Here is a 14,658-nt window from a genome sequence, read left to right on the forward strand (position 1 = left end):
AGGAAATAACTGTAGTCCTTATGGGTATAACTGGAGTCCTTATGGAAATATCCATTAATATAAAATTTTTAAATGAGTGCGATACATCATTGGTTTAGGAACATAAGGAGCTCTTAAAATCCGTAATAAAAAAATCAGGGCCGTATTTAAAAAAACAAACGTAATGATGACAGCTCAAATACGAAACGTCGGTTTGAAAATCCGACGACACCATTTTGTAATATAGAGAAAGTAGCAATGAGAATAAATAATTTATTTCGTTATATCTATTCAAATAGAGTCGTAAAAAAATAAAAATGAAATCGCCAATATTCGGTTTTTTCCAAATATCTTCGGAAGTATTCTGAATTTTTGAAATTTCAAAAGGGCGTTTTCATGAGCACCAAATTTTGCAACTTTGCCTCAATTTAACCGACCTCGTATCTCTTCTAGTTAACGAGATCCTAATGGTGAGGCTCGATATTGGGACAGACTGTACACTTATTGAATAAATGTGTTTTTTCAAGTGTATAGAATAACCGTGTGTAAGTCTCGGACCGCCTTGATAATTCGTGACTGCGCGTGTCCCAAATAAAAATTATAGATCTCTTTTAGATCTATATTAGGAAGATTACTATAGATTAGATTAGATATAGAACTTTGCATATACAGGAGCTATCACAACAGTAGCAGAAACCAAAGTTACCTTTTTTTGAAATGGAATGGTACATTTTTTACGCATTCTACGCAAAATTAATATATGTTATATTAGTACATGTTATGTAATAGTAGTTTATGTTACCTTCATGTAAACACCTTACTCCACTTTATTCGCAAAGAAACCACTGTTTTTATAGCATCACTTAAAAAACAGTCAGAAAACATAGCTTTGGTTGTAGTTTTAACGAAAATCTAAAGTTTTATTGATATTCAAAGAATGTGTGTTAGCATAGAAAAGGCAGCTTTAGCTGTGGCAGATAAGATCCAAAGATTTCTCATACCAGCCCAATCTATCCCGCTATATTGGTAAACTCCTTACAATTGTTAACTTTTTTGCTTTTTTCTTTATAAATATATAAAAGTGTGCTTTACCTGGACGTGGGGTTATGCCAAACAACCAAAAACTCAATTTCCACTGCCAATAACTCCAAAATCAAATTCCTTTTCTTCAAATAACATTTTACAAAATTGTCAGCCATCGGAACTTTCCTTGTCGATTTTGCAGATCTTTTACTAAGGGTCGCTGTGCTTGTGGATAAAGGAACGGTATTAATCCAACCTGTGGATCGATTTAAATCACTTGTCGGTTTTGATAGTTCATTGGTATGGCTGACTACCGAAGTTGACATGGGAGTCGACGGTCCCAAATCTAAATCATTTGAATTAATGAATATTATTAAATTTTATAGTCATTTAATTACCTCCAACATCGCTGATTCTTAAATATTTCTTATCAGAGTGTAAAGTTTGCCAGAAGCGTACTAACGTGGTGATGTCTTCTCGCAAGTCATTAGTATTCTGGTTGGGACATTTGACTGGTTTACAAAAATAATCCAAACAGCAACAGTAAATCCTTTCTCTTAAAACGTTTTTCGCTAAGCTTTTCGGTAAAATATCTCCTTGAAGTAAAGACAGGCCACAAGTTAACAATCTATAAAAAAATAACATTTTAAATGATTTGACTTGAAAAGTAACGGAAAACGTACTTAAATCTAACTCCGACCGCAGAAGTATGTCTTGTCATTGGAGCAGGTTCGTTACCGACCGCCATCGATAAAGAATGGTGGATAAGACTGGCGATCATCTCCACCTTTTCGTAACTGCTGTATTTTATTGTCTCCACCAATTCGCAGATGAATTGCACCCAGATAACGTGTGGTTTTACAAATGGGGTGTCCGGATCCAAATGACAACCTTGTAAATGGAAATAAAATTATATTTGATGTGTTCTATAGTATTTTTTACAGTTAAATATTTTTAACTTAAAAACCTCTCTATTTTGTTAAAAATACTCCTTTATTTACCACAAACCAGAAATAAATAGGTGATAAATGGACTTGGCAGGACAGTTAGGTTTCAGATATATGAGCGGAAAAAATAAAATTTGAACAACACATGAGTTTGTCGTGTTTATCTTCATTTGCATGCAAGTGAATGGGACACGATTGTGCATTTTAAGTCCCGTCAAGAGACCTCTTCGTTCGGCATTACTTTCATTTTAGAAAATTATGACTTTACGTAGACAAAAACCGAATAATTAAGTAATGTAAGAATATTTTGGTCTTTTTTTTGCTTTATCAGTAGTAGGGGTGTTTATGAGAAGAACTTGTTAAAATTGAATTAAATTTAATGGTCTTCTTAAGGACTGTTAATCGATACTTATAGTATCGACATCATTTATCTATTATTTCATGAATTTCATTACTTATGCCTTGTAAAAAAAATTAAAGTAAAAGTTATCTGACACATAAAATAAAAAAGAATGGCTATAATGCATTTTTCTTATCACGTATATGATACTTTTTACCTATATGGCCAAGCAATTATTATCGTTAAATAAATAAATAATATCCTTATTTAGCAAAAGCTACATTCAATAAAAACATAAATGAAAAATAAAGTAAAATTATAAGTTGGCCATAACTGTATCAGGACCCTCCGGTTTGTCCATGGATGGTCTCGGTAATCCAGAAACAGCATCTCGGTTTCAGAAATATCCGGTCAGAGGTAGACCATAAATTAAAACTAAACTTAACCTAAACATTATTTCCTTGCCGCACTTATTAAAAGTACAGTTAATTGTTGTTTGCCTTATAATAATAAAAATAATGTCGACTCAGATTGATCGAGTCGGTTCGGTTGCAAGCAGCCTGCAACATTTGGAACTTGGTTGACCTTGCTGACCAGACACATTGGTCCCCACGTGTAACACTTAGAAATGCTTCGGTAGTTCCAAGAAGCTGTAACCAGTATCCCGGTTGGCCCAAAAATACCCAGTCAACAGATAAACCCACAATCAAGATGATGATTGGAGCGGAAACAATGCACACTATAGTAAAACTTAATAAACTACATAATTAAAATAACATAATAAAATAACAAACACAATATTACTTATTCATGATAAATTTTCTTAAGAGCCCTCTGAATTGATTCAAAGTAATACAATTTTTGATGTTAGCAGGCAAGTTGTTAAATAATAGAATTAAACCTTTGTATAGAACTGAATTATGCATTTGGGTTGTGTTACATCTCGACCAGTCGACCAGTATGAAGTCTATACGATTTCTCATATTATAGCTATGTATATCTCCAAAAACTCTTAATTTATTACAAATATAATCGGAAGCATCCGATGTTTTAATTTAAAAATAAACAAGTAGACGTTATATAAAATTCTTTGATGTACAGACAACATATCTAGGACACCCAACATACAGACAACAGGCGTGTAACGATTACAATTTAGAATCAGTCTCAAAAATCGTAGATGTTCTCTTAAATGAAGTTATGCCTATACCGACAGAAAAGGAATGGAACATTATTGCTGATGAATTTTGGTCAAGATGGCAATTTCCAAACTGCATTGGAGCTTTGGATGGAAAACATGTAACCATAGAAGCCCCAAAAATGTCAGGGAGCCTCTACTACAACTATAAAAAAACATATTCTATTGTTCTACTGGCTGTTGTTGATCCTTTATATAACTTTATTGCAGTAGATGTGGGAGCATACGGGAAAAATTCTGATGGAGGTATTTTAATAAACTCTAATTTAGGAAAATCATTGGAAAGTGGCCAGCTTAATATTCCAAGAATAAGGACATTACCTGAAAGTGCTACTGAACTGCCTATGGTTATTGTGGCTGATGAGGCCTTCCCACTTAAAACATATTTGATGAGACCGTACCCTGGAAGAGACTTGACTGATGACAAGAAAATATACAACTATCGTTTAATTAGGGCAAGGAGGTTATCTGAAAACGTTTTTGGCATTCTGCTACAAAAATTTCGAATATTTAGCCGACGGCTTCAAGGAAAACCTGAAAATCTGGCAGTTATTATTATGGCCACATGTGTCTTATATAATTTTATTAGACAAAATGAAGGTTACATGTTACCTGAAGTCGTGCAAAACGAAAGTAATGAGAGATCTGGGAGATCATCAAGCTTACAGAATCTAACTCGCATTCGAGGCAGATCAACAAATGCAGCATTCGCAATACGAGAACAACTAAAAGATTTCTTTAGTTCTGTAGAGGGCATCGTAGATTGGCAGGAAAATACAGCCCTGGCAATTTAAATAATTTAATTAATGGATCATATTTGCCAGTTTTTTTAGATGTTGCATCTTTTTCGCTAAAATGTAGTAAATAAAATCTAGATCGTGTCAAATTCATGTTTTTTACTAATTATTTGGTTCCTTCGCCGTAAAAAAATATTTTCTAAGACGAAAATCCCAAACAACTAATGTATAATCTAGTGGTAAAAATATTGGTAATTAAACTTTGTAACCTTTTTTTATGTAAATTTAAAAACTAAATAAAAACCTAGTATACTGAGTAATTGGAATTTGCGTATACAACTATCGTTACGAGTTAATTAAGTAAAAATCAAATTACAATTTTTGAATAAAAACTTTAACTTGAAGAAGTTTTTTTTTTCTAAAAATTAATTAATATTTTTTTATGCATATAAAAGTACCAAACTTAGTTAATTTTAGTACTAAATAGTACTAAATTTCATTTCCAAATTTCACCAAAATCGGACAACTAGAAGTTGGTCAAATTTAAGTTTCAAGATTTGCACCGAACATACATAGTTAGTTACATATCTACATACATACATACATATGTACATACATTGCAAGTTAAATAAAAGCTTTTCAAAAAACTGCATGTTTCCTATCCTAAAATATGAATTAGAACATTTTCTAGGTCATTTTTTTACACCTGATCTTACACACCACTTCAAATATCAACCTTAATCTTCGTTTGATTTTTGAAAAATGGGCTGTAATGCATTTTAGAAAAAAGAATCAATTTCACGGTGTATAGAATAATTACAACTGGAATAAACTATAATAGCCGCTTACCAAAAACAAATTCGCTCATCTAGACAACCGGATGTTGCCAAAATCTACCTAATATACTACAAATTATTTAACAATTTTTCGAATTAAATTTATTAAAAATATGTTTTATAAATTTAGACCTACCTTTTATGTTCAATTCCAAAGAAATTTTCTTCCACACTCTGTCCTTATAATCTGTATTCCTATATTTTTAATTTTTTTGATCATACAGTGATGGAAACTTCCTTACTTCCTCTATTAACCTTTCAATTTCCATTTTGAATAGCTAAATTTTATTGCTCGTTCGAGACCGTACAACGCACCATCATCGTTGAAAATTTAACAAAACTATTCCCACTCGTCACGGATGCGGTGTGTGTTACATGCTCGGGCACGGTGCGCTGATGTTAAGACTTCGCCATATGATTACTATAGGGTTGTTGACAACCGAGACACGGCCGAGCTGCGCTGCGGGCACGGTGCGGTCTCGGTACGGATATGTGTGCCCCGACCTTTACACGTTCATAGGTATGCGAGGAATTGCAACCGAACTTTAACCGGACTGATAAGCGCAACGACGACTCGATAGCCGCCCAGGGTGGAGCCAAGTTTGTTCTCGCTCTACTCCGTCTCCTTCTTATACATTACGCAAAAATCATATTCGAAATTTTTCAACCGCCGAACGTGTATAATTAAAGTATTAAATTAAAACGTTTAATTGCTCAAAGTTTTAAATTCTTTTTAAAGATGCATTTAACTACCAAGATGTTAATAGAGTGCCAAAACTGATTTATATTTGAAACGTCTCATAGATTCTTTAGAAATATCTTTACAATATTTCAATTGTTGCATAAATATTTATTCAAATTTAAAGGTTCAATGTGAACTTTGTATGTATTCTTGAATTGATTGAATAAAAAAAACATTTATTATTATTATATAAATTTCCCCTCTAATAATTTTTTTTTATACATATTTGCATTTATTAGTGTTTGGCCCTTTATGTCTTACCTTCATGCACCGCCAACGGACTGGTTTGTGTATTTGTAACCGAAAACAATCCTAACTTCTTATGAATTGTACATTTCCATGCGGAAACCATTTCTTGCAGAAATCGCATCTCCAACTCTGGATTGGACGTGATCAACCACTGCCAGCACTCGACTGCCGAACGCATTGCCTCCACACTAAAAAGCTCTACCTGGGACCTAAAAATATTTATTTTTAATAATTAACGAACTTATTAGGGTATTTTTTACCAAGTAACAGCATGCAATAGTTTTCTATCAAAGTCCCGCGTATGAATTAGGAGAGCGGTGGCCTGCCAAACCGCGTCTCTATGAAGAGAATCCGATTGTTGTTTACAAGCGGCCCACACTTTATTTAGGATGGTTGCAATTAATTCTTCCCTGCGCTCTTCTCCGTAAATAGTTAACATTCCTATAACCTATAGTAAACACATATTTTGTGAATTTTACTAAACATTAAACGTTCAAATAATACCTCTCCAATATACTTTGAACGCATGGCAGAAGTTGACATAATTTTACTAGAGTCCGTCTTTACGCATTTGGGTCGTTTCTCTAACGTACTAACGCTTAAAGGAGCGCTATACAAATTCAAAGGTCCGAACTGTAAAATCGATTCTAAAGCCATAGAGAGGCCAGTGTGATGCCACATACCTAAAATTAATATAAGAGTCGTATTTCAATTTTATTAATAATAGTTGATTTTAGGTATTTATTGTGCAAATGATTCTAATTAAACATACAACATACTTAACGAAAAAAAATTAATATATATGAATATTTGCAACAAAGCTCATTTGTATGCAGATGATACACAGCCATATTTTATTTTTTCCTCAGCAAAAACAAACTGCTACCAGCAAAATTAATAACGATCTGGAACGATTGATTAGTATTTCTATTAAACACAATTTAGTTATAAATGCATCAAAATCAAACTTTTTAATTTTTGGTAAGGATCGGAGAGCACTTAAAGAAGATCTAATCTTAATGGCTTCTGCGAAACGACTTCCGCATTCCAATTGTTCTCGTAATTTGGAGCTTTATATTGACACCAACCTTCAATACAAACAGCATGTAAGTAAATGTATTCAATTGGGCTATGCAAATTTGAAAAGGTTGTTTCCAACTAGGCATTTACTTTCAATATCACAAAAAATAAACTTATGTGATGCACTAGCGCTGAGTCATTTTAATTTTGCTGACGTAGTGTATGGGCCATGCGTGGATCAAACAGATAAAGACAGAATACAACGGGTTCAAAAATCTTGTTTACGATTTATATACGGTATTCGTCAAGCTACAAACTGCGTGATACCAAATGGCTCTCTATGGAATGTCGAAGGAAGTTACATGCTGCAAGTTTATTTCATTCAGTAATTCATTCTAATTATTGTCCCTCGTATTTGACAAACAAAATTCGATTCCGAACGGATGTTCATTCCTTAAATTTAAGGCATAGAGGATTAATCTCTCCGCCGCTGCACACAACGTCTTTTTACGAACGATCTTTTTCATTAAATATATATCTCGTATATAACCAAATTCCTGAAAGATTCAAAAAATTATCACTAAGCGGATTTAAGTTTTTTTATAAGAAATTTTTCCAAGAATAGAATGATTCCCTGTTAAATTTTTATCGCATTCATTTGGCACTGAGTGTTATTGTGTTGTGATAGTAGTTATTATTACACTAGTAATGTCAATATACGTACAGATCGTGTTTTCGTTCGTTACTTGCGAAATTTTGCAACGTCGCGCGTGTACGAGTGCCTGCGACAGAGCACCGCCCCGGCCGGCCCGAGGAACGGGATCAGCATTGCCAGGTCTACCGTTTTTACGGTAGATCTACCTATAAGTTTTTTCGTTTTACTATATACATTAACAAAATATATTTATCTATCTAATGTTTTGTTATTATATTATTTTTTTTTAGAATCCATGACGCATTTCATGCAACATTAATTGAAATGAAAAGTTACAAAGCACAAGATATTTACAAACAAATCGTTTATTTTTTTGACGAAAAGCAGATTCCGTTTTTAAAAAAAAACTTATTAGCTTTGCATCTGATGGAGCAAACGTCATGGTTGGAGCAAATGATTCCGTTATGTCTAGGCTTAAGATAGATATTCCTCACATTTTCCTCATGCGTTGTATCTGCTACAGTTTTGCTTTATGTGCCTCTAACGCAAGTTTAAAACTCCCAAGAGCTGTTGAGGATTGTGTGAGGGATATTTATAATTATATTCGTAATAGTCCCAAAAGGGTAAAAATTCTTAAAGAGTTTCAAAAATTCACCCAAACCAAAATTGACAAAATACTGATGCGGCCGGCACAAGCGCGCTGGCTGTCTCTGAAAGCTATTGTTTGCAGAATAATAGAGCAATACAATGCTTTAAAACTTTATTTTGTGGTCGCAGTTACAACTGACAAATTACAATCAGCGGAGACAATTTTAAATACTTCACAAGATCCGCTTTGGCTTTTTTTGTTATTTTTAGAGCATATATTACCACTATTTATTAATTTAAATAAAGAAATGCAGTCTACCGAGCCCAAACTTTATAATCTTCATTCTCGAATGTGCAATATTTACAAAACTCTTTTAGATAGCTATTCTCTGCATAAAATCAATGTTAAAAATCCAGACAACTACAAGCCAATTGAAAATGTATATTTGGGAGCAAAGACAACACAATACATTTTAAATGACAATTTACCTGCAGAAAAATGCCACATTCTTCGCGTATGTTGCCAGGATTTTTATATTGAGGCAACATACGCGAAGTTGCTAAAAAGATATGATTTTGATGACATAATATTTAAAAACATGTCATTAATAAACCCGAAATGTATTTTTGAAGGCACAGAGGAATCCATTGTACCTTTAATAATGCATTTTCCAAACTTAGTACCAGAGTTTAGAGTTTTCTAAAGCGTCATTAACTTCGGTAACATCATTTTGGATAAATGTTCAAGCTGAGCAGTATGCTGATGGTACCCCAATATATCCTCTGCTCTGAAATTTTGCTTTTAGCATTTTCATTTTGCCTCATTCCTCTGCAGATGCAGAAAGGAAATTTTCATAAATTAATTTATTAAAAACAAAACAGAGAAACAAACTATCCACTAACAGTATTGTTGGTCTGATGCATTCGAAAGAATACATAAACAGTGAACGCGTTAACTTAATCATTGATCAAGAATTGTTGTCATATCATAAAAATAATAATATGTACAAAAACATTTTCTGATTCAGACCATATTTTGACTTTTAATCATATTGTTTATATGTAGGTATAGGAAAATTTGTCACCGCCTAAGATTTTATGATTTAGCATTTAACTATGTATTAAATTATGTCAATTTATTTTTAACATTTCTTATTAGACATATAATGCATAGTGTAAATGTTAAATTAGTATTACCACTCATAAAATTTTAGGCGGTGGCAACTTTAATGAACTTTAGTAGTTGGATCAAATTGGAAAAAATCTACCATTTTATTTTCAAATCTACCGCTTTTTTGTTGATAAACCTAGCGCTTGCGGTGATTTTGACCTGGCAACACTGGACGGGATTAGTAAACATCTGACTTTCGTGGGAGCTGCATCGTTTGACGACAAAATGTCCCAAAATATTACGCGAAAATCCAGGCATTTTTAAAATATTTATTCTAATGCGGGTTTTACAGACATGACAATGTGTAAAACCCGCATAGAATTGTAATCTTAAAATGTTTAATATGCTGTGTTTTGCATAATGAAAATTAAAGCGTTATTCTAATAAAAAATAAAATATCAACTCTGATAAAAATATAAAATCAGAAATAAAACTCTAATAAACAAACTTAACAACATATCATTTTTTTAAATAAAAGGCTCAAATAAACCGCCTTCTTTCGCTAAACAAAAACTTAACCTATCGTAAAAGCTATTTCGCACCTCCAAAAGAGTTTCAGGTAAAATGGAATTGGTACCTTTGACAATTTTATTTCGCAACTCCTCTAAATTTGTTGGCCTACTAAATTCATGCTTGTAAATGGTCCGCTTAAGGTAACCCCACAGATAAAAGTCATTTGGAGACAAATCTGGAGATCTACGAGGCCATTTAATATCGCTAGTCCCACTAATAAGGCGGTTAGGAAAAGTATTTGTTAAAAATTCTTTTACCTTAGCCGCTTTATGAGCAGGACAGCCATCTTTATTTATTTTTTATTTATTTATTTATTTACACCACATAAACAGATTAAAAAATCCAACTATTTAGTGGGAAAAATATCATAATTACAACTTAAAATTAACTATCCAAATATAAAACTAACGTACAATGAATAAAGATAACAATTTAATGAACCTAAACTACAAAGTTTACATTTTTAATATTTTTAATGCTGCAGCTAAATATGTCACACTGGCTCTGCACAGCATTTTATACATCCCTAGCTCTGCGCAAGGGAGAAAATTTAGAGATATTAGTTCTGGCTCTTGTTGAGTAAAAGGTAGGAGGATTTCTTGTTAAGACCATTGGAAAGTAAAAGTTTAACATTCCCAACAAGTCTGGTGAGTCGATCAAACGGTTTACCAATTTATATAAAAACTGCAGATCAGCTGATTTACGTCCAACATTAAGCGGTCGTATGGAAAATCTGTCAAGTAAAGTTTGATGTGGAAAACCGATCTCCGGATACATTTTGTCACATTTAAACAAGAGATGTTTCAAAAATTTTCTTTGGACATTTTCGATATCTTGAATATGACATTGATAAAAAGGAGACCAAACTTGCGGAGCATATTCAAGAATGGTTCTAACGAGCGAAAAATATAATAATTTTAACGTAAATATATTGTTAAAATGCTGTGTATTTCGAATAATAAATCCCAAGATTTTATAGCTTCGGCTCACTATATCTGCAATATGTGGAACAAAAGATAGACTGGTATCGAATGTAATCCCCAAGTCCTTAAACACCTCTGATCTAGGAATAGGTACATTGTCTATAGAGTATTCATAGTGTATGGGATTTTTTTTCAAAGTATATGAGATCACAGTGCACTTGGCAACATTAAGAGGAAGATTGTTGTTTTTACACCAGGTGTTTATGAGGTTAAAATCATTTTGAAGTACAAGACAATCAGATATATTGTTGATTAAAAAAAATATTTTATTATCATCAGCAAACAATAGACTCTGCACTTTAAGATGCTTGGACATATTATTAATAAATGAATCATGAATGAAAAAAGATAGTGTCTCAATAACTAAATCAAAAAATAATCTTGCTGAAAATAAACCGATCCCAGGTCTACATCAGGTAGGATTTGAATGGCAGGAAGAACTTGGTGCTTCAAGGTACTTTTGGGCGTTTAAAATCAATAAAAAATGGCCCTATAACATTGTCGCCCAAAATACCTGCCCAAACATTCAATTTCTGAGGATACTGGGTACTGAAACTGAAAACTTCTGTGCTCGTTTTCCTGAGACCAATAACGAACAATGGAAGGATTGTGTTTGCCATGTAATGGAAAAGAAGATTCAGAGGTCTCATCTTCAGGTCAGAAAACAAAATATTTTTTAAAAAACATTCGTTTTCATTTGCCTTTTTCATCATGGTTTCACAAAATTCCATTCTTCGCCACTGGTTCAGGAAATATTTCCTGAGTTTTTGAATACTTAAAATATTTGTACCCATATTTTTTCCAGATACGAGCAACAGTTTTATTGCTCATTTCCAGTTCCTCTCCAACACTTCTAGTGGACCGTGTCGAATCAAGTTCTAGGGTACTGCAAACCATTTCTTCCCGCCGTTCTATATCCTGGACCACTTCAACAGGTGGTTCTTGACGTTTTGTGTGGCATTTGTTACAATCTTGAAGACAAAAAGATGTCTCAAAATTTGTAACCACATTTAAAAATGTTTTTGCACAAGGAATCGGTCTATTCTCAAATGTCACTGAAAACAAATCTCTACATTGTATTGCCGAATTGCCTCCATAAAACCATTTAATTAGTTAAACTCTTTCGGAAGGGGTATAAACAGCCATAGTGAAAAAAACACGAAAATAACGCTCAAAAATTATTAATGCAACGTGCAGTAACACAGCAAAGTGAGGTCTGCTGACTCCCGGTTCAAAAAATAAAAACGAAAAATTCCGCCGCCTGCAAGCCGCAACCAAGCGGTGTTGCCATTATTTTGGGTAATACGTAGCTCACGATAACACGATCTGTACATATATGACGTGTATGGCGTGTGTGTGGAATAGTATAGGATTGTGTTATGAGTAATATAGATAATATGGTATTATTTTGTAAATATGTATATTTATAAATAATTTAGACTTATTATTTGTTTTTTTTTTTTGAGTTTTGTAATTTACTTTACACAGGGGGTTAAACCTGTATCTTTTTAAAATTGTTTTTTAACCTCCTCTTTGCCATTTTTGTAAATAGATATAGTTTAAGATGTTAAATAAATCTATTAAATAGTATCATGTAAATAGTGGCAAATAAAAGACTTTGTTCTGTTCTTGTAGTCATCTCAATTTCACTTTATTGATTAGTTTAATACTTAGTTTGATTTAGTTTAGTTCTATAAGTTATATTCTTAAGTGCATTCAAAGTATCGCTTCTTGCTGCTAATATTTTTTTGTTTTACATAATGAATGTCGAGATTTGCCTTGTTTCCTCGCCTCTCCCTATAATATTTCCTTACTTGCTATTCTTTACTTTTACTACAAACCTGGTACATACCCAAATAATACGTCACACGCAAGTACCGAAAAGACTAACGCGGGGAATCGAGGTGAAAACACTCGGTACTAGATCGTGTTACTGTTAATAACCATTTTACGACCAGTGTTCGCGCGGCCTTCCGCAAAAACCTCTTGTGTTATCCTGATCCTGACTGACCCCTAGGTAAGTCTTTTTACTGTTAATTTAATTCAATCACTTTTATATTTTTCGTGCTAAGTCAGCAGGCTGTGGTGTAAAACCGTCCAAAGGTACATGAACCATCGCAACCTATAAATTTTACAGTCTATAGGGCCTCAATTGATCAGAACCCTTTTCTAATCAATGGCACCCTTCTAAACAGACTTATTATTATTATTATTTTCTTAAAGTATCCTGGAGGATTGTCTGAAACTGCAAGAGGACGTGAAAAGAGCGGTGTCGGTAAACTGTTTTAAGGGCAAAAAACTTTTTCCATCCTTATTCAAAAAATATCGTTTTCTTATACTCTCGGCTCTCGTCTATTTGACTACAGATCAATGAGAAATCTGGGCATTGAAGTAGATAAAAAGCATACATTAAACAAGCATATCTCACTGGCTCCACTTTAGAGCCCCTCGGATTACTGGTCAGATCTTGTTCGCAATTTAAGAATATATCAAGTTTGAATACATTGTATGTTTCTCTATATAAGTCATTGCATGTCTCTATGCTGTGCATTTGATGTACATCTAAAGAAGTTGGAGATAATGCAGAAACTTTTTCTAAAAATAATGTTTGGCAAGGAAAGGCGATATCCAAGCGATTTACTGTACAAAGAAAACCGCTTATTAGATATTCACCAAATCTTTTGTTTTAAGATGCTAACAAGGCAACACAAAAAGAGGAACGACTACAAAACGTTACACACGATCACAATACTAGACATAAAAATAATAAGATAAATAAAACTGACAGGACATATAAAAGAATTGGGCAAAGATCTCTACAATTCTTGGGACCACATGTATACCGCTTCATTCCACAGAACTTACGAAATATTTTATATATTCCATCTTTTAAAACAGGCCTAAAAAAATGGTTACTGGAGCAAGGTAGAACAGCTTGCATAAAGTATATAAACTTATATAGATTCTAAACCTAATTAACAAAAATAATCAAGACAATTTTGAAGTTAGATAATAGTGAATATTGGGATCAATGCGTGGGAATTCGTTCATTGTATTATTGGGGTAAGGAGAGAAGAGAGAAAGAAGAAAAAGAGAGAAAAGGGAAAGAGAGAAAAAACTACAATAAAATTTTGATATATAGACTTAACGCTAACATGAACATTCATTAAATGGGATTAAAACAGGAAAAATAATCCCTAATATAATGGGGCACTTATTTATTATTAATATAAAGTTTGCTTATTGTTGTATATATTAATGCTATTATTAGGTATTGAGTAAATTTAAGTTATAACTCTAAACCCACGCACAAACCACTGGTTTCAATGGGGTTTACTTATTATTTATTTCTTTACACGCTTTAGAATTAAGGAAAGTAATATAGGCTAAATTGTAATTTGGAAATAAATAAATAAATAAATAAATTTCCATCAAAATTATACAATTTTGATCAATAGTTTGGAATAATATAGGCAGTGTAGATTCCCATTCCTGAAATCCCACTCCTTTATCGTTGATGGAGTATATCCTACGAGAGGAATTGAGCAGGAATGTCTCCTGGAAATATTCAATTTATTGTCACCTAAGCATAGCTATTCTTCCAGCCAGATGTTTTTATATGTTTTTTTTTGCTTCAGTTTATTTTGATTTATTTAAGTATTAATTGTAGATTTTTC

The 14,658-nt window shown here is 32.9% G+C and overlaps 1 protein-coding gene across 3 annotated transcripts in view; it reads right to left on the reverse strand.

Moving 5' to 3' along the window:
* Positions 1-14,658, reverse strand: part of LOC126743886 (phosphatidylinositol 4-kinase alpha) — a 104,638-nt gene that overhangs the window by 46,494 nt on the left and 43,486 nt on the right. For all 3 annotated transcript variants that reach the window (XM_050451158.1, XM_050451149.1, XM_050451140.1), the window contains 6 exons: positions 6,556-6,734; positions 6,312-6,499; positions 6,064-6,260; positions 1,686-1,893; positions 1,401-1,630; positions 1,072-1,348 (listed from right to left, as the gene is read on the reverse strand). In XM_050451158.1, coding sequence (XP_050307115.1) covers positions 1,072-1,348; positions 1,401-1,630; positions 1,686-1,893; positions 6,064-6,260; positions 6,312-6,499; positions 6,556-6,734 — 1,279 coding nt within the window. The remainder of the gene's footprint in view (positions 1-1,071; positions 1,349-1,400; positions 1,631-1,685; positions 1,894-6,063; positions 6,261-6,311; positions 6,500-6,555; positions 6,735-14,658) is intronic.

This window comes from Anthonomus grandis, chromosome 1, assembly GCF_022605725.1.
Source record: "Anthonomus grandis grandis chromosome 1, icAntGran1.3, whole genome shotgun sequence".
In the NCBI taxonomy this organism is placed as follows: domain Eukaryota; kingdom Metazoa; phylum Arthropoda; class Insecta; order Coleoptera; family Curculionidae; genus Anthonomus; species Anthonomus grandis.